The sequence below is a fragment of the Canis lupus genome, chromosome 27 (assembly GCF_011100685.1).
Source record: "Canis lupus familiaris isolate Mischka breed German Shepherd chromosome 27, alternate assembly UU_Cfam_GSD_1.0, whole genome shotgun sequence".
In the NCBI taxonomy this organism is placed as follows: Eukaryota; Metazoa; Chordata; class Mammalia; order Carnivora; family Canidae; genus Canis; species Canis lupus.
Genome location: NC_049248.1, coordinates 21,813,184 through 21,831,948, shown reverse-complemented (window position 1 = coordinate 21,831,948; position 18,765 = coordinate 21,813,184). Strand labels below are relative to the sequence as shown.

At 35.6% G+C, this 18,765-nt stretch overlaps 1 protein-coding gene across 24 annotated transcripts in view; it reads left to right on the top strand.

Moving 5' to 3' along the window:
- Positions 1-18,765, top strand: part of C2CD5 (C2 calcium dependent domain containing 5) — a 101,306-nt gene that overhangs the window by 3,317 nt on the left and 79,224 nt on the right. For all 24 annotated transcript variants that reach the window (XM_038577030.1, XM_038577035.1, XM_038577031.1 and 21 more), the window contains exons 3-4: positions 11,464-11,550; positions 17,398-17,569. In XM_038577030.1, the coding sequence (XP_038432958.1) occupies positions 11,464-11,550; positions 17,398-17,569 (259 nt within the window). The remainder of the gene's footprint in view (positions 1-11,463; positions 11,551-17,397; positions 17,570-18,765) is intronic.

The window sequence follows — 18,765 nt, the reverse complement described above, 5'->3', positions numbered from 1 at the left end:
AGTGGTGTAAGATCAAAGTTGGAGAGTTAGTCAAGGAGCCAATCGTGCAAGATCTTAGAGGCCATGATTAGGACTATGAATTTTATTCTAAGTTCTTTGGGAAGCAGTTGTTGAGATTTTTTTTTTTTTTTTTTGCTATCTGAAGTATGGACTGAAGAGGGAAAGAAGCTGAAGCAGACAGCTAATTAGGAGATTCTATAATACTTCAGAAAAGGAAAAAAAAAAAAAAAAGCTCAGAAAAGAGAAGGTAAGAACCAAGATGTTGGTTTGGTAATGGAGAGAAGTGAATGGATTCCAGATATACCTTGAAGATAGACTCTAGAGGATTTGTTGGTTGACTGGAGTAGGGGACCCGGGAAAGGGAAACTAAAAGATGATTTGTAGCTGTCTGGAATCTTTGGGGTAATTTTCTGAGGCTTCAGGTGGATTGGTAGAGATTGATTGAGTAGGTGGAGGATCAATTTCCATTGAAGTGTGTTGGGTTTGAGATGTTAATTGGAGTTGTCCCCAAGGAAGTTAGATTTGTGAATATGGTGTTCAGAAGAGAGGTGCAAGTTAGAAATGAGTTCATATAGGCCAGTGCTTTTCCATTCTGTGAGACTCAGTGCCCCCTTTATTAGGTATTTTGAAATCCACACTTTATTGTGCTGGCATGATATTTATGGCCAATGTAACCTATTCTCACAATTAAAAAAAAGTCAATATATTACTCTATTAGTATGACAAATGAGAGAATATTTTTAGTACGCATTTTAATACAGAAGTACTTGTTCATGATCACAGTAGAAGGTACAAAGTAATCAGATTGAGCCCATGAAATTTATTAAGCCTTTGAATATATCCATCACAGTACTGGGTATATAGTATAGTGTGCTGGGGATATAGTAGTGAATAAGACAAAAATTTCTTTAATTATGGAACTCACATTTTAGTGGGAGGATGGAGTTCATAAAGAAGATAATTAAAAGATAAACTGATAGATGGCGAGAATTTAGAGAAAATAAAGCAAGGATACAAGATAGGGAGTATCTCACCTATCTGTAAAAATCACATGAATCTGACTTCTCATACAGAGACAATTGTGCAGTTTTGACATCTCAGATAGGTCTTCATTGCTATCTGATTTTCCAAAATACTCCTGGGAAAAAGCAGAATTTCCCCTTAATTTACATAATGATTGTATTTCTTGACAAATTTGTAAATGAAAACTGCATTACAACACTTTTTTTCCCCCCATTACAATACTTTTATCTGTAAAATGAGTTAGATTTTTAATCCTGTGTGATTATCTGGTAGAACATTTGAAAGTCATGACAGGAGGCAACTCTTCATTGTAGGGAACTATTTCTTGTATTACAGGGTACCTAGCTTCTCTTGTCCTTCCTTCTAAGTATTAGAACTATTCCCCACAAATATCCCCATAGAAATATCTAAAATTCCCTTAGGAATTGGCCTTTCCCTTTTGTAGACCTCTGATTTAGGGGGAGAGAGGAGGCATGGATCCTTGAGAAAAACTTGACATGAACATGTTTATTAGAGGAGGAGGACTAGGGGGAGAAAGCAGATTATCAGCGAACGGGGAGAGAGAAAAATCAGGAAAATAATGTCTCAGAAGCCAAGAGAGGGTTTTTAGAAAGAGGTAGCCTCTTCCCATTAAATTGCACTGAGAGGTCAAGTAAAGAGAACAGGAAAATCAATGGATTGGACAGTATGGAGGTTGTTATGGGAACCTGGGAAGGGGAGTATCAAGGAATCTCATACTGTAATGAGTTAAAGAGGGTTAAAGTACAAAGGGAGATGAGGAAGAAGTGTGGATGAATAGACAACGGTTTTGAGAAATGGGGCTGTGAAGAGGAAAGGAAAAATAGTGTGGTATTTGGGGAGTATGTAACTTTTAGTACTTAAGATAAGCTAGATGATACTAGAACATATTTGTGTGGTAATAGGGAAAATCTGTCAGGAAGGGAAAGATTAATGCAAGAACAAGGGGATAATGAAGGATTACGATATAATAAAGGGATAAATTGTGTGATGTAGACAAGTAACTGTGTAAGATCATAGGAAAGGGAGATAATGATGCCAGAACTGTTCACGAGAAGTCTTTGTGCTGGGCTTGGAGGATGGTAAAATTTATATAGGCAAGGAGGAAAAAGGGGCATTTTTTTGGATGAATAGGACAAACTCGGTAAAAGCAAAAGGAGAGGGATAGAGCTTACGTGGAAGGGTTTTTGTGGGGGAAAAGTTTTTGCTAAGGGGGGATGCAGGTTATTGAACGTTCTGAAAACTAGGGAGGAGGAGTCTGTACAGTAGAAGCTCTCTTAAACAACTTCCATTAACTAACTTAATCATAGTTCCCAGTGCACTGCATTCCTTCCATAAGCATATTCTTGAATACCCCCCACATTGCCCCCCACATAGATTATTCTCCAATGTGCCTGCTCCTCCCATCAGTTGGCTGGTAATATTTTACTAAGAGGCAGTTATGTTTTTTCCCCAAACCTGTTTAGTAACTCTATTTGTTACTGTAATTTATTTAAACCTTATGTAAACTGATGAAATAAGACTGAAAATGAAGTTGATAATGCTATGTAAAGACATATGGATACAGTCACTAAACTTTACTCTTGAATTAGATTGTAAGAAAACTAGGATTCTGTGTTCATATATTTTTACAAGCAATTTTAAGTTCTACCACCACATAAAAAAACGCAAACTGGAAATCACAGATGGTACATTATGGGTGTGGTTTATGCAAAAAATATGATGCAGAACTTACCCTGGACCCTTACTCAAAGAGGCCTTAGCCATACATTCAAATATAGAGGAATGAATATTTATATGTTTTATCTTAAAATGTTTACCATTTGTATCTTTTTTGCAATAAAGATTTTATTTATTTATTTGAGAGAGAGAGCATAAGCAGGGGAAGAAGCCAACACCCTGCTGAGCAGTGAGCCCGACTCGGCCCAATCCTAGGATCCTGAGATCATGACCTGAGTGGAAGGCAGACACTTAACCCACTGAGTCACCCAGGTGCCCCATTTGTATCATTTTTAATGATTCTTTGATTTAACCAAATTACCAAATTATTTGATGAGCTGATCAGATACCAGTTGTGATTGCATTGGTGGAAGGAATTTCTACTATATACAGCGTGAGGAAATTAGGAAGCTAGTGAAGACCAAATAGTATGTATGTAGGTATTTAAAGATTTATTTATTTTAGAGAGAGAGAATGAGTAGGGGGAGGGCCAGAGGGAAAGAGAGAGAGTTTCTAGCAGACTCTACACTTAACACAGAGCCCAGAGTGGGATCATAATCTGAGCTGAGGCCAAGTTGGTCGCTTAACCAACTGCGCCACCTAGGCGCCCCACCAAGTAGTATTTTAAGATAATTACTCTTGGCAGGAGTCTTCAAGATGGGTGAGATGATGAAGTTCTGTAGAAGAGAAGTATTAATGGAAATTTATCCCATTATTAATGTGCATGTTACAAACTGTTTGGCAAGCTTATTACCATTTTATGTGTATCCAGGAGCCTTTTGGGGAACAGGGAGATGAAAGGAAATTAATATTTAATGATATACAAGACATTTTGCTAGGCTTCTAAATGCATTTTCTTCTACGATACAACAATCCTCCTTTCAGAGGAGGAAGCAACATTAAATAACTTTCTCAAGGTAATTTAGCTAATGAGTGGGGAAAGAATGCTTTTACTTTACTAGGGAATCTCATTAAAATCTCTGATGTTCTTTAACAAAGTTGTAAGGCATTCATTTAATTGCTGGGTAATAAAATCTCCTTTGAATTAAATAAGACCAAATGAACTATGATTCTTCTTTAGTAGAAGAGGAATCATCACAATTTGGCAAAGTCCACATTCAAACCTTTTTCTTTTTCTAAAATCTTATTTGTTTGTTTGTTTAATGTAGTTTGGGAGCTCTCAGATCTTTATTATATCTGGAATGAATAGTTGACCAAAAGAAGAATAAAAGGCACAATATAGCAGTACAGTATAGTGGGACAGTCTTGAAGAAGGCTGAACGCATAATTTAAAGAATAATATAGTAGGGTGCCTGGGTGGCTCAGTCAGTTAAGTGTCTGCCTTCTGCTCAGGTCATGATCCCAGGGTCCTGGAATCAAGCCTTGCATTGGGCTTCCTGCTTAGCAAGGAGTCTGCTTCTGCCTCTGCTTGTCCCCATTCCCCCATGCTCTCTCTCTCACATAAATAAGATCTTTAAGAAAAAAAAATAAAGAATGATGTGGTAATTTTGTTGTTGTTTTTTTTAAAGGTTTTATTTATTTATTCATCAGAGACACACACACACACGCAGAGAGAGAGAGAGAGAGAGAGAGGCAGCGACACAGGCAGAGGGGAGAAGCAGGCTCCATGCAGGAAGCCCAATGTGAGACTCGATCCTGGGTCTCCAGGATCACACCCTGGGCTGAAGGTGGCACTAAACCGCTGGGCCACCTGGGCTGCCCTGATGTGGTAGTTTTGGCAGTTGCACCCAAACCTTTGTCTTTTGAAACAAGGTTTTATAATCCTAACAGTGTTTTACTTCAAATAAAGCAGTTATTAGGTAAAGTAAGTACTATTTCCTTAATGTTTTGAATATTAAAATATAATTAAAATTAAATGAGAAACTGAGCAGTAACTTCTATTCTCCCCTGGCTCCCCCTTCACTTCCCCATTAAGTTTAATTTTTTACTGTTTGTGATGGAAAATTAAAAAAAACTTACTGAAGTAATACATGAATAGCTCACATTACAATAGGTTCAACTAACTCAGAAGTGGGGTGCCTGAGTGGCTCAATAGGTTAGTCACCTGCCTTTGGCTTAGGTTGTGACCCTGGAGTCCTGGGATAGAGCCCAGCATCGGGCTCTCTCCTCAGTGGGGAGTCTGTTTCTCCCTCTTACTCTCCCTCTGTGCTCTCTCTCAAATAAATAAAATCTTAAAAAAACCCTAAAAACAACTCAGAAGTAAAACTTCTGTACTTTGTACTTATTACACTATACTGTATTCCCTACACCATGTCAGCCCTTTCTTCACAGGTAATAATTGCTCTTAGTTCTTCAGCATGTGTTCATTTACCCCTCCTTTCCTTAAAAAAAAAAAAAAAAAAAAAAGAAAATTTGCTTACATTTAAAAAAACAAATGTAAACTTGCTTTATATATTCTGTGACTTGTTTTTTTCAGTTATTGTGTCATTGACATTTCCACATGACAGTACTTAAAATCAGCTCCATTCTTTAACAGCAATGCATGTGATTTATTCAATAATTTTTGTGTTGAATGATTATTTAGATTTTTTTTAGTGTTTTTTAGAATGGATACTCATGTGAAAGTGCTTTTATGGGATAAATTCCTGGAAGTGAATCCAGAATTCTACAATTTTAATCAAAATAAAGTTATTATGATTTTTAATTTGAATTTTTAAGTTTTTGAGTTTTAAAATGATACATGTTACAAATAGAAAAAATATGTGCATGGTTCCGAATTCAGACGGCACAAAATAGGTCAACTTCTCTCACACCATGTTTCTTTTTTTTTTTTTTTACACCATGTTTCTTTTACCAAACCTATTCTGTTCTTTCTAGTGGTCACTGTTAACATTTGTTATATGTCCTACTAAAAATAATCTATACTATATATAGGTGTATATCATATGACTTATAAGATTTTGGCATTTATTTCTCCCAAAGAATGCCATACATGCTGTTCCACAGAAGAAAGGTGTATTTTGGTGATTGTTCTGTACCATGTGGAGAGAACTGCTTCATTCTTCTATTTAGCACTATACTTTGTGGCTCTACCATGCTTCATTTACCAATTCCAAATTGGTGGATATCTAGGTTATTTCCAGTCTTTTGCTACTATAATGCTGCTTGCACATGTCATTGTGCACTCCTATATGAAATTAAAGGATATAGGCATTTAACATTTTGATACGTTGTCAAACTGCCGTTCTTAGAGATTGTTTTAATTTATATTCCCACCAACAGACTATTAGAAGACCTCATTAATACTGTTTTCAAACTGTTTGCCAACATAATAGGTAAAAATAGTGGTTTAGTTTGCATTTCTCTATCATTTTTTGATATATAGTTGACTCTTGAACCATGCAAGGCCTTTTAGGGGCAGTTGCATAGTCAGTAACTATGTCAATATTGTCTTAAATGATACAAAACACAGTAGATGTTATACATCTTACACTAGATATCAAAAATGAAAAGATAATGTAAAAAAGTTCATATTTATTTACAAGTATAATTTATACATTGATAACAAAAAAGCAGCAGTATGATTGCTTTATGGTAGCCTGGTATAATTGGTAGGAATGCTTCATAATACACTAACAAGTGAATCATAAAAAAGTTTTATGGCCTACTGTATTGCAGTCATATTTATAATACAGTATTAGAAATGTAACTTAAAAAAGAAACACTTACCTGTGCTCATGGGCTGATATGCAGTTTCTCCAGTTATGAGAGAGGTATATTGCAGTTACATAATTCTTTGAAAACAAAGTTATAAAACAGTAAGAAAACTAATATGATTAATTTTGTACTAAGTATTGCTCACCTATGTCTGTGTAAGTGTAGACTAAGCACTTCATGCAATTCTTGCACACAATGACTACTTAGGTACTGATGATGACATAAAAATACCTCATATGGCTCTTGCTGTATAGTTATTACATTTTCACATGAAGACATTTACACATACACACCAGATAAATTTATTAACTGTGCAGCATAATGATTAGGTACTATTCATTAAGTGGAAGTGAATTGTCATAAAGGTCTTCATCCTTGGCTTCATGATGAGTAGGTGGAGGAGGAAGACGAAAGGTTGGTCTTGCAGTTTCTGGTGGCAGAAGTGGAATAGGTGGAGGAGTTGGAAGGGGAGGCAGTAAAGGCAGGCACACATGGTATAACTTTAGTGAACTATGTTGTAATTTCTGACATTTTTGCCTTTTCATTTTTTAAAAAATACTTCTATACAGTACCACTGTTTGCTTTAGTTTTAGTGCTAGGATCCTAGAAAGGTCCATGTTGTAAAAGAAATCAGTAACAGTCTTGAATAGTCCCGTCCTTTCTGCCAGATTGTCTAATGTCATTTTGTTTTTGGTCACTGCTTCTTCTACAGCTTTTTCTCATTGTTTGGCACTGGTTTAGAAACATTCCTCTCCATCATGTTGTCTTCTTTTAATTCTTCTGGTGTGGTGTTTATTAGCTCTTAAATTTATCCAAGATCCAAATCTTGAAACCCTTTACCTTTTTGGTCATATCCACAAACTCTCCCATTATTCCCTTGATTAGCCCTGTTGTTAATCCTGTGAAGTCCCGTATGACATTCAATTTTCTCTGGCAGGAATTTATTGTATTGGGCAGCCCTGGTGGCTCAGTGGTTTAGTGCCACCTGCAGCCCAGGGCGTGATCCTGGATATCTGGGATCGAGTCCCTTGTCAGGCTCCTGCATGGAGCTTGCTTCTCCCTCCTCCTGTGTCTCTGCCTCTCTCTATGTCTATCATAAATAAATAAATAAATCTTAAAAAAAAGAAAAAAAGAAAAAGAATTTATTGTATCATGTTCATGGCTTTCATGGCTTTTTCTATAACAGTGATGGCATCTGCAGTGATGTAATCCTTCCATACTTTCATAATGTTCTCTTATCAAAATTCTCTATGGTGTTGACGATCCTTTTCAAAGAATACCATGTGTGATGAGCTTTAAAGGTCCTTATGATCCCCTGATCTAGAGGTTAATTATGGAAATCTTGTTTGTGGGCAGGTAGGCCACTTGGATGCCCTTGGTGTTGAGTCATGGGGTTCTAGGTGGCCAGAGGCATTGTCCAATATCAAAAGAACTTTAAAAAGGCACTAATACCTTAGTGGCAAGGTATTTCCTGACTTCAGGGACAAATCATCAATGGAACCAGTCCAGAAAAAGGGTTCTTGTTGTCCAGACGTTCTTTTTTTTTTTTTTTTTAATTAATTTATTTATTTATTTATGATAGTCACAGTGAGAGAGAGAGAGGCAGAGACATAGGCAGAGGGAGAAGCAGGCTCCATGCACCGGGAGCCTGACGTGGGATTCGATCCAGCATCTCCAGGATCGCGCCCTGGGCCAAAGGCAGGCGCTAAACTGCTGCACCACCCAGGGATCCCTCCAGACGTTCTTGTACAACTGAAAGACTGACAACTGGTATCTATCTTTTCGATAGACAAGGTTTGAGGGTTAGCAGTTTATAGATAAGGGTGGTTCTGATCATAGACCTGACTACATTTGCACAAACAGTAGAGTTAGCCTATCTCTTCTTGCCTTAAAAACTGGAGCTTATTTCTTTTCTCTTTCTTACTAATATGTATCGTTTGTGGCATTTTTTTTTCCCCTCCAGAATGGGGCACTTTTGTCTGCATTAAAAATCTGTTCAGGCAGATAGCCTTTCTCCTCAGTGATTTTCTTTTCTTTTTTTTTTTTTTCAAGATTTTATTTTTATTTATTTATTCATGAGAGGCACACAGAGAGAGAGAGGGAGAGAGAGAAAGAGGCAGAGACACAGGCAGAGGGAGAAGCAGGCTCCATGCAGGGAGCCTGATGTGGGACTCGATCCCGTGTCTCCAGGAGCAGGCCCTGGGCTGAAGGTGGCGCTAAACCGCTGAGCCACCCGGGCTGTCCTCCTCAGTGATTTTTTTTTTTTTTTTTTCCCTCAGTGATTTTCTTGATGGCATCTGGGAACTTGTTTCTGCCTCTTGGTCAGTAGGAGCTGCATCTCCTGTTACCTTGACATTTTTTAAGCTGCTCCTCTTTGTAAAATTATCATCCTTTGCTGGCATGAAACTATTCAGCTTTAGATCTTTCACCTTCCTTTTTGCTTTACGTTGTCATATAATGGCTTCACTTTTTTTTTTCGATTCATATGCCTTCTTTTTTTTTTTTTTTAAAGATTTTATTTATTTATTCATGAGAGAGAGAGGGAGGCAGAGACACAGGCAGAGGGAGAAGCAGGCTCCATGCAGGGAGTCCCCTGATGTGGGACTTGATCCCGGAACTCCAGGATCACGCCCTGAGCCGAAGGCAGATGCTCAACTGCTGAGCCACCCAGGCGTCCCTGAGTATGCCTTCCTAATAGCAATCTTGCATCCATATAAAAGTGACATTTTCAATATGAGATAAAAAGGTATTTTGCAAAAAGTGTAGGTTTTTGCACCTGTTGGCATAGATGCAACATTGGCTTCATGAGTTTTCTTTTTTTACAATGGCCCTTATGCTGGATTCATTTATCTCTTGAAGTAGCCGGCAAGTGCAGCTGTAGACCTCTATAGTTCATATCAAGCAGTTCAGCTTTTTCTTGTAACGTCATGACTTTTCTTTGATTCGCGGGAGCACTTCAAACAACAGCACTAGTGGTACTTCATATGGGTCCCATGATGTTATTCCAGGCTTATGGTATTGAATGAATACCATTCAATGAATACCATTCAATGAACAATATGCACGAACTGCAAGAGGTCACTTTGTACTTCAGTATGCAAATTACTGGAGAGGTGAACCCCGCTCATGCAGAGATGGGTAGTATTAGTGTTTAAAGCAGATACTAGCAACACTTGGGCTCATGGCAGTACCAACAGAAGGTGGTATGAAATTATTACAGTATTATGGTATATGTTACAATTAATTTTATGCAGTTATAATTTAATATCGCATCTTTACATTCATTTACATTTCTCTGAACTGCTAAAGGCATCATGTGTAGTCTGTTACATATTTCTGTGTATGTTTTGATCAATTTTAACTATATAAATAGGGTATATTTTATGGTAGTAAATGATAAAATAGACTAGTATTTGCATATATTTTAGACATTCATGACATAACTATTTCTTAGTTTTTTTGCTATATTTCTAGCTACATAGTTTGTATGTGAGTTTTTTCAATTTGTCACAAATCTCCAAAATATTTTCCAGTATATTTATTGAAAAAATTCTACCTATAAGTGGCTGTGTGCTGTTCAAATCCATGTTGTTCAAAGGTTAACTGTGTTTTAAAAGCATGTATATTAAAATAAATAAAAACATCTATGTTTCCATTTATTTGAATTGTCTGTTCAGGTCTTTTGCCTATTTTTTTTTTGTTGGGTTGTTGATCTTTTTCATATTGCTTTATAGAAACATAGTAGAAATGGAAGAAAATAGCTCTTTAGTATATATTTAGCAGATACTTTTTCTTATTTATCTTTGACTTTCATATATTCTTTACTGTGCCAGAAGTTATTATTTTCACATAATTTTTTTAACCTTTTCTACCCTCTAACTAACCTGCCTAGGTACCAAAATGGTTGGTACCATGTCTGATAATTCAAATTAAATGATAAAACACCTAGAAAAAAATACAGAAGATAAAAATAATTATTGTTTTGGATATTTTGATTTTAGAAAATTTCCTGGACTGATAAAACAGTAAAATCAGCAAAATATAATACTGAAGGAGAAAGGACATTTCTTTCAAAAAGGAAAGGAGGCTTCATAGACTATCTGCTTGAACTAGCATTTCCTAAGAATCTACAGTGTGCAAAACTGTGTGCTGGATATTGTCTTAAAGGGAATAGGCTTTAGTGAATTTAGAGGTTAGGAAAGATAATGATAATAGCTAATAGAATTAGGGAAGAGATCAGATTTAGGAAAGATGAGGCCACCTAGGAAGTAGTTCCCTGGCTGTTTTGCTTTTAAGCTTCCTGACCACTTCTCAAGTTCAGTCAGATTTCATAATATACATTCTAAGTTGGAAGCAAATCCCAGGGATTTGGTCTGCTTTCTTCATTCTTTATTCCCTTCTTCTTAATTATTTTCAGATCTTTGTGATTTAGTGTCTGCTAAGACTGGTTGTGAAGTAAGGTAGTCTCCCCAATCCAATCCCTTTCATTGTTCCTGAGGATAAAACCCTTAATGATCATGGTTTGTTGCTGATCACTATGCATGTGCACAGATAAGCGTTTAAAAAAAAAACAAAAACAAAATAGGGAAGCTGGAAAATAGGATATATTTCCAAGTTCTTACAATAATGGGCTCTAGTTCTAGATTCCCAAGCTGAAATGGTAAAAGGATAGTCAGCTGACTTTTTTACTTTCTGATTTTTTGCTGGTCCTCTGCCATCAAGATTCCTCTTTTGTCTGGGCTTTTGTTCCCTGAAGGCTATATTGACTCCTTCTTTCATATTGACAAAATGGTCTGTTTTTAATTTTTGTGTAGAGCTAGTCAACCAGAATAGTAGGTAATCTTTTATTTCAGATGTAACCTACAAACTTATTGAACCCACCTGTACTTTCTTTTCTTTTTGTTTCAGGAGATAGTTGTCTTTTTTTTCTCTCTATGGTTAATCTTGTTATTGCTTGGCTGACATTAAAATGTACTTTTATTCGCATTTTTGATGTTTATATTTGGATTGTTTATTTGTTTTTAGGTAAAATTTGGTAATACCACCTTTAAAACAGATGTGTATCTCAAGTCCCTTAACCCTCAGTGGAACTCAGAATGGTTTAAATTTGAGGTAAGTTTTTTTAAATTTTTATTTTTTAAAGATTTATTTTATTTATTTATTAATTTAATTAAAAATTTATTTATTTATCCATGAGAGACAGAGAGAGGCAGAGGAAGAGGCAGGCTCTTTGGAGGGAGCCCGATGCCGGATTGGGATTCTAGCCTGGAACTGGGATCCTGCCTTGAGCTGAAGGCAGACGCTCAACTGCTGAGCTACCCAGGCATCCCAAGATTTTATTTATTTGAGAGAAAGCGAGCGAGTACAAGCAGAGGGAGGGGCAGAGGGATAGGAATAAATAGACTTCCCACTGAGCAGGGACCCCACTTGAGCTCGGTCCCAGGGTCTTGGGATTATTACCTGAGCTAAAGGCAGATGCTTAACCAGCTGAACCACCTAGGCACCCCTTGAGGTAAGTTTTTAAATGTCAGCATTTTTTAGTATACTTTTTGGATGTGATAGCTTCCCCCAGGAATGATAGGAGTACCTTTTATTTCTGGTGTAGTAGTTCTCCTACACCATAAAAATACTTTTCTTTTTTGCTTAACTTAGATTATTGAATTTTTTAAAAAATAATGTTTATAGTTAAGAAAATACAGTGTATGAATATAAGAACACAAATTAAAAAAAATAGAATCTTTTAAAATATCATATTATTATTACTGTAATAGTCTTTGGGTTTTAGCATGCACCAAAACCCACTTAAGAATAGTATACAGATTAGGGATCCCTGGGTGGCGCAGCGGTTTAGCGCCTGCCTTTGGCCCAGGGCGTGATCCTGGAGACCCGGGATCGAGTCCCACGTCGGGCTCCCGGTGCATGGAGCCTGCTTCTCCCTCTGCCTGTGTCTCTGCCTCTCTCTCTCTCTCTCTCTGTGACTATCGTAAATAAATTAAAAAAAAAAAAAAAAAAAAAAAAGAATAGTATACAGATTAAATTAAAAAAAAATTGTATTCAAAAGTGTGTGTCAAAAATAATGCCATTTTAACCATTTTTAAGTATAATTCAGTAGCATTAATTACATTCACAATGTTGTGATAGCATCACTACTATTTCCAAAACTTTTTCATCACTCCAAACAGAAACTGCTCATTCAGCAGTAACTCCCATTCCCTCTTCTCTGAGCCCCGGTAATATCTAACCTACTTTCAGTCTCTTTGAATTTGCCCGTATTAGATATAAGTGGAATAATATGATATTTGTATTTTTGTATCTGGGTTTCACTTAGCATAATGTTTTCAAGGTTTATCCATGTTGAATAATGTATCAGAATTTCTTTACTTTTTATGGCTGAATAATATGTGTGTGTGTGTGTGTGTGTCACATTCTGTTTATCCATTTATCTGTTGATGGACATTCAGGTTGTTTTAACTTTTTGGCTACTGCAATAAACATTACTGTACCAATATCTGTTTAAGTCCCTGTTTTCAGTTCTTTTGAGTATATGCCCAGAAGTGGAATTCCTGGGTCACACGGTAAATTGTATATTTAGCTTTTTTTTTTTTTTTTTTTTAAGACTTATTTATTCATGAAAGACACAGAAGGAGAGGCAGATACATAGGCAGAGGGAGAAGCAGGCTCCCATGGGGAGCCTGATGTGGGACTCGATCCCAGGACCCTGGGAATCACTCCCTGAGCCAAAGGCGTCGGCCATTGAGCCACTCAGTGCCCTTTATGTTTAGTTCTTTGAGGAACTGCCAAACTGTTTTCCATAGTGGCTACACCATTATACATTCCCACCAGCATGTATGAGAGTTTTAATTTTTCTACATCTTTGTCAAGCTTTGTTATTTTCTGTTTTTTTTTTAATAGCCATTCTAATAGGTGTGAAGTGACATTTACAGTGTAATTTTAATATGCATTTCTGTCCTGAATGAGGTAGCATGAATTTTTATGGCTAAGGACCATTTGTGATTCTTTTACTTTGAACTACCCCTCATATTTTACTCCCCCAAAAAGATATTTAGAGATGACATTATGAAGGTAGACTTCACAGGACTTGGTGACTAGTTTAATGTGGAAAATGTAAATATGATGTGATATATCATTGGTTTTGATTTTCATTTACCTAATGACTAATAATTTTGAGCCTCTTTTCTTGTGTTTATTGGCTGTTTGTATGTCTTTGGAAAACTGTTTAGGTTCTTTGCTCATTTTTAAGTTGGGTTTATTAATTTCATTTTATTGATGATGCAGTACTAGTAATTCTTAAAGCTGCAGAATACTGAAGTAGCGTAGATAACTTTAAAAAATAATATCTTTGTACTTTTCTGAAATAAGGGGCTTTTATAATGTTGAGATTTAGTAACTAAATTTATCAGCCATTTCCCTTAAAATTTACTAAGTTTACTACTATTTTGGCTAGTACTTATAGTAATAATGTATATTGTGTGAAAAATGTTCCTAAACTTTGTGTTTATAGTTAACATTAATTATAAACTTTTTTAACCTTGTTTGTCTGTTGTGATTGATACTAGTTTATATGTTGTGAACTCTCAAATATCATGAACAAATGGATGTTTAGTTTTTCTTTTTTTTTTTTTTTAATGTAAAAGAAGTATTAGGCCAGGCAGTGTAATGATATTTGGGAGCTCCATGCAATGATTTGGGACCCAGGATCCTTTTGTCTTTTTTCTCCCTCATCTATCACCTGTTGCTTCCATATTGATGATCACATTAGTTTCCGAGTTAGTAGCTGGAGTTCCAGTGATCACATCGGTGATCTAGGCTAGAAGAAAGAGCTGAGTAAAATGGAGTATAGGAAGAGCACCTGGATGGCTCAGTGGTTGAGCGTCTGCTTTCAGCTTGACTCATGATCTCAGGGTCCTGGGATCAAGTCCTGCCTCAGGCTTCCTACAGGAAACCTGCTTCTCCCTCTGCTTATGTCTGCCTCTGTCTACGGAGCCTCTGTCTCTGTGTCTCTCTTGAATAAATAAATAAAATCTTAAAAAAAAAAAAAAGAAATGGATTATAGGAGAAGTGGTGATGGGTTTATATGTATTTTTCAGCTGAGCAAGCCCTGTTTGAGAAATTTTTCCTTACCCTATCTAGTGTATATGATTTATGCTTATATCTTAGTAGTTACAAAGAAGGCTAGGAAATTTAGTCTTTTAGCTGGGCATGTAGCTGTGCAACTAGAATTTTTAAACACTTAAAACATTTCTGAGAAAGTCTTTATAATATTTCATGATTTGATATTGACTCAATTTAATCTATGAAATATCCTTAATTACTTTATTGAAATTAATTAAAATTAATTTCTGAACTTCTCTCTTCAAATTATTTCTATTATTAACTATCTATATATATCATCAAGAATTCTAGTCGCTTGGTTGGTATAGAGCCCTGTAGTGTCAGGGAAGGAATACTGTAGTGTACTAATACGTAAGATGAGGGTACTCCTGGGTAAATGTGTAGATGGTTAAATAAGTGTATACAAAAAATGTTATTAATAGAGGTAAAAATTGGAGGAATGTCTTTGGAGCAGCAGTTAATGGCTTAGTTTATGATTCTTTCCCTTTTACTAAGAATATAAGTTAATGTCATAGTGTCAGATGCCATTGATGACATGTGATTCAGAATGAACTGGAAATCAAAGTGATTATTTTGACATTTCACTATGTTTTCAAATATGCATAAAAATAGGTTACATATCTATCATTTACCTTTACTTTTACCTATGCATTGTACTGTTCTTGTTTTATCTGTTATACCACCCCACACTTGGCAGGGATTTTAAGACAAATGCAAAATATTATGCCATTTCATCCATAAAATTTTAATTATATTTTTCATAGAGAAGTATCCTTTTTTTTCTTAAAAACAAATCATCCAGTTATATTATGGTATCAGTAATAACAATTCTTTCTTGTACTGTATTTATTTATTTATTTATTTATTTATTTATTTATTTATTTATTTATTTAAAGATTTATTTATTCATTCAGAGAGGGTGAGAGGGAGGCAGAGACACAGGCAGAGGGAGAAGCAGGCTCCATGCAGGAAGCCCGATGTGGGGCTCGATCCCGGGTCTCCAGGATCATACCCCGGGCTGCAGGCGGCGCCAAACCACTGCGCCACCAGGGCTGCCCTCTTTCTTGTACTTTAATTCTTAAAATAATCCTCAGAGGTTGGGTTATTAGCCCAAGGCCAAAAACAAATGGAATGGGGAAAGGCATATTTCATAGTTAACTTTAAAAAGTTAATCAAACTATATGGATTTGCAGAGATACCACTTGACCAAAGCATATGTAAGGAGAATGTAGAGATTTTAATTAATGACAAACTCTGTCTTAATGAACAGAGTGGTATGTCTGCTGTAACAACAAACATTCATAGGTTATGTTTAAGAAGTATATTTTAGTAATAGGATATAATAATCCTTTTATCTTCCATCCTTACAAATATCAGTAAGATTGTGTTCCATCTAGCCATTGCATTTGATGAGGAGTACTGGCAAATTAGAGGATGACATGGTATCTAGAGTGTGGCAGCTGAAATATGAACATATCTTCCATAAGGGAGAAATGTTTTTTGTATCATGCTTTGCCTCAGTTTGGGGTACCATAACAGAATGCCATAGAATGAGTGGCTTAAACAATAGCCTTTTACTTCGACATTTCTGAATGCAGGGAAGTCTGAGATAGTATACCATCATAGTTTTGTTTTGCTGAGGTCCCTCTTTCTGATTTGTAGATAGCAGTCTTCTTCCTGTGTCCTTACTTGGCAGAGAATCATCTCTCCCCATCTTTACTTGTAACGTGATCCCATTTGTGAGGAATCTGCCCTTAAGACCTAAATAACCTCCCAAAGACCCTATATCGAAATATTGTTATACTGGGGATTAGGACTTCCAGATACAGATTTTCAGTGGGTAGAAACATTTAGTTCACTCCATTCTCCATTGTAGTTCCTCTTTCTAGCTGTTGGTTGGCATGTGATAAGTAATTAAGAATAAGTAAAAAGAGAAAATAAACATTTATTTCACTTAATTCATAAACTTAATTTTTTTCTTAAATAATATGTTTTCCTACTGTTTGTTTTGTGAAATTGCCTTTAGAAATGATATCATTGTGCTCCTTATCATCCTTACTCTCCTGTGAATAATATATGGACTCTATTATGACATTCTTTAAGCATTTTTGCTGGATATTAGTAGTAAAACACAGGATAATATGTAGAAAAAGAAATAGAAACTTTGGGTGTTAATCATTTTATCTTTGTGCCTGGAGGTAAACCATACTTTTATTTATTTATTTTTTAAGTAGGCCTCATGCCCAGTGTGCAGCCCAACATGGGGGGGTCTGAACTCATGACCCTGAGATCAAGACCCAAGCTGAGATCAAGAGTTGGACACCCAACCAGTTGAGCTACCCAGGCGCAAACTTTACTTTTTTTCTTTAGAAAATTTCAAATTTCTTTAGAAATTTGTCAGCTTTTATTTTTATTTTTATTTTATTTATTTATTTTTAAAAGATTTTATTTATTCATGAAAGACAGAGAGAGAGAGAGAGAGAGGCAGAGACACAGGCAGAGGGAGAAGCAGGCTCCATGCAGGGAGCCCAATGTGGGACTCAGTCCTGGAACCCTAGGACCACGCCCTGGGCCAAAGGCCAGCACTAAACCACTGAGCCACCCAGGAATCCCCTGAAATTTGTCATCTTTTATAAAAAAAAAAAAGGATTATAATGTGTGTGTGTGTGTGTGTGTGTGTGTGTGTGTAATTCCTTTACCTTTGTGCTTAGAGATAAATCTTTTTTTTCCCTAGAAATAAGTGATCTTTTACATTTAGTATATGTATATATTTATGGTAATGAAGATTTAAAAATGAAAAGATGTAATTTTAAGATATACTTTTAGGTGGATGATGAAGATTTACAGGATGAGCCTCTACAGATCACAGTTCTTGACCATGACACTTACAGTGCAAATGATGCCATTGGTAAAGTGTACATTGATATTGATCCTTTACTCTACAGTGAGGCTGCAACAGTCATCTCAGGATGGTTTCCAATTTATGACACCATCCATGGTAAGAAAATAAATCATAGTTCAAAAAATTTTTCCTTAAAGACTTCTGTACTACTAGTTTTAAAATAAATATCTTTAAAAAAAAGTTTTCTTTTTAATAAATAGTCATAAAGTATTGTTGGTAGAAGTGTTATTTTTCTGAACATAATTTGAAGTAATCTCTGCTAAATTTGTACAACATAGTAAATGCATTATTTAAAAATCATGTTACAAGTGTACAGTGGCGTTTTCTAGAGGTTTTATGATATATTACCACACATTGAATGCAGAGCAGAAATGAGAATCTAACTGTATTTCATGAAGCTAAATATTATAGAGAACTACAAAAATGTGTTATTCTTATTACTAGTTTTTTGTTTTTCAAAATATAGTAATTTTCATAAAAATTTTTATAGTAATTTTTATAAAAATGTTTATAATAGTAAATATTTTTTGTAAGTATTTTTCAAAATTCTCACTTTAATTTTCATTCTCAATTTTCATTTGACTTTTTAATTTTTGATTTTTAAAATTTTAAAAAAGATTTTATTTGAGAGGGAGAGAGAGAACAAGTGGTGGGAGGGGCAGAAGGAGGGCAAGAAACAGACTCCCAGAGAGTGGGGAGCCAGACACGAGGCTCAATCTCAGGATGCTGAGATCATGACCTGAGCTGATGTTAGACACTTAACCGACTGAGCCACCCAGGAGCCCCTCTCAATTTAAGTTTTAATTATAACATGGTAAATATTGATATATGACTCATAAACAAAAACTCCTTGAAGTTCTCAATAATTTTTAAGATTGTAAAAGTGATCATGTCATCAGAAAGTTTGAGAACTGCCAGCCTGAAAATATGCCATCTTTTTAGAAAGGCAAATGGACCCATAAGGAACTGGCAAATGTTTCTCTTTACAGTCTAGCGCTGTTCTGCCTATTTTTGACCTGGCAATTCCGTTGATAGCAGCTTATTATAAGAATAAGAAACTGAGATTTATGTAAAAGTATATTGTGATACTATTTTTTATTATTATATTAATATTTGCAATGGTAAAATAAATTGGAAAAGATATACTTAAATAAATTAGAGCATACATAGACCTTGAATTATACAGTTAGAACAAAATGCGTGTTTTGGAGTACAGTGGCATAAGGAAATGTGTATGATTTATAAAATTGTAAAATTCTGTAAAATTCAGATTATAAAACATTATTATAGGA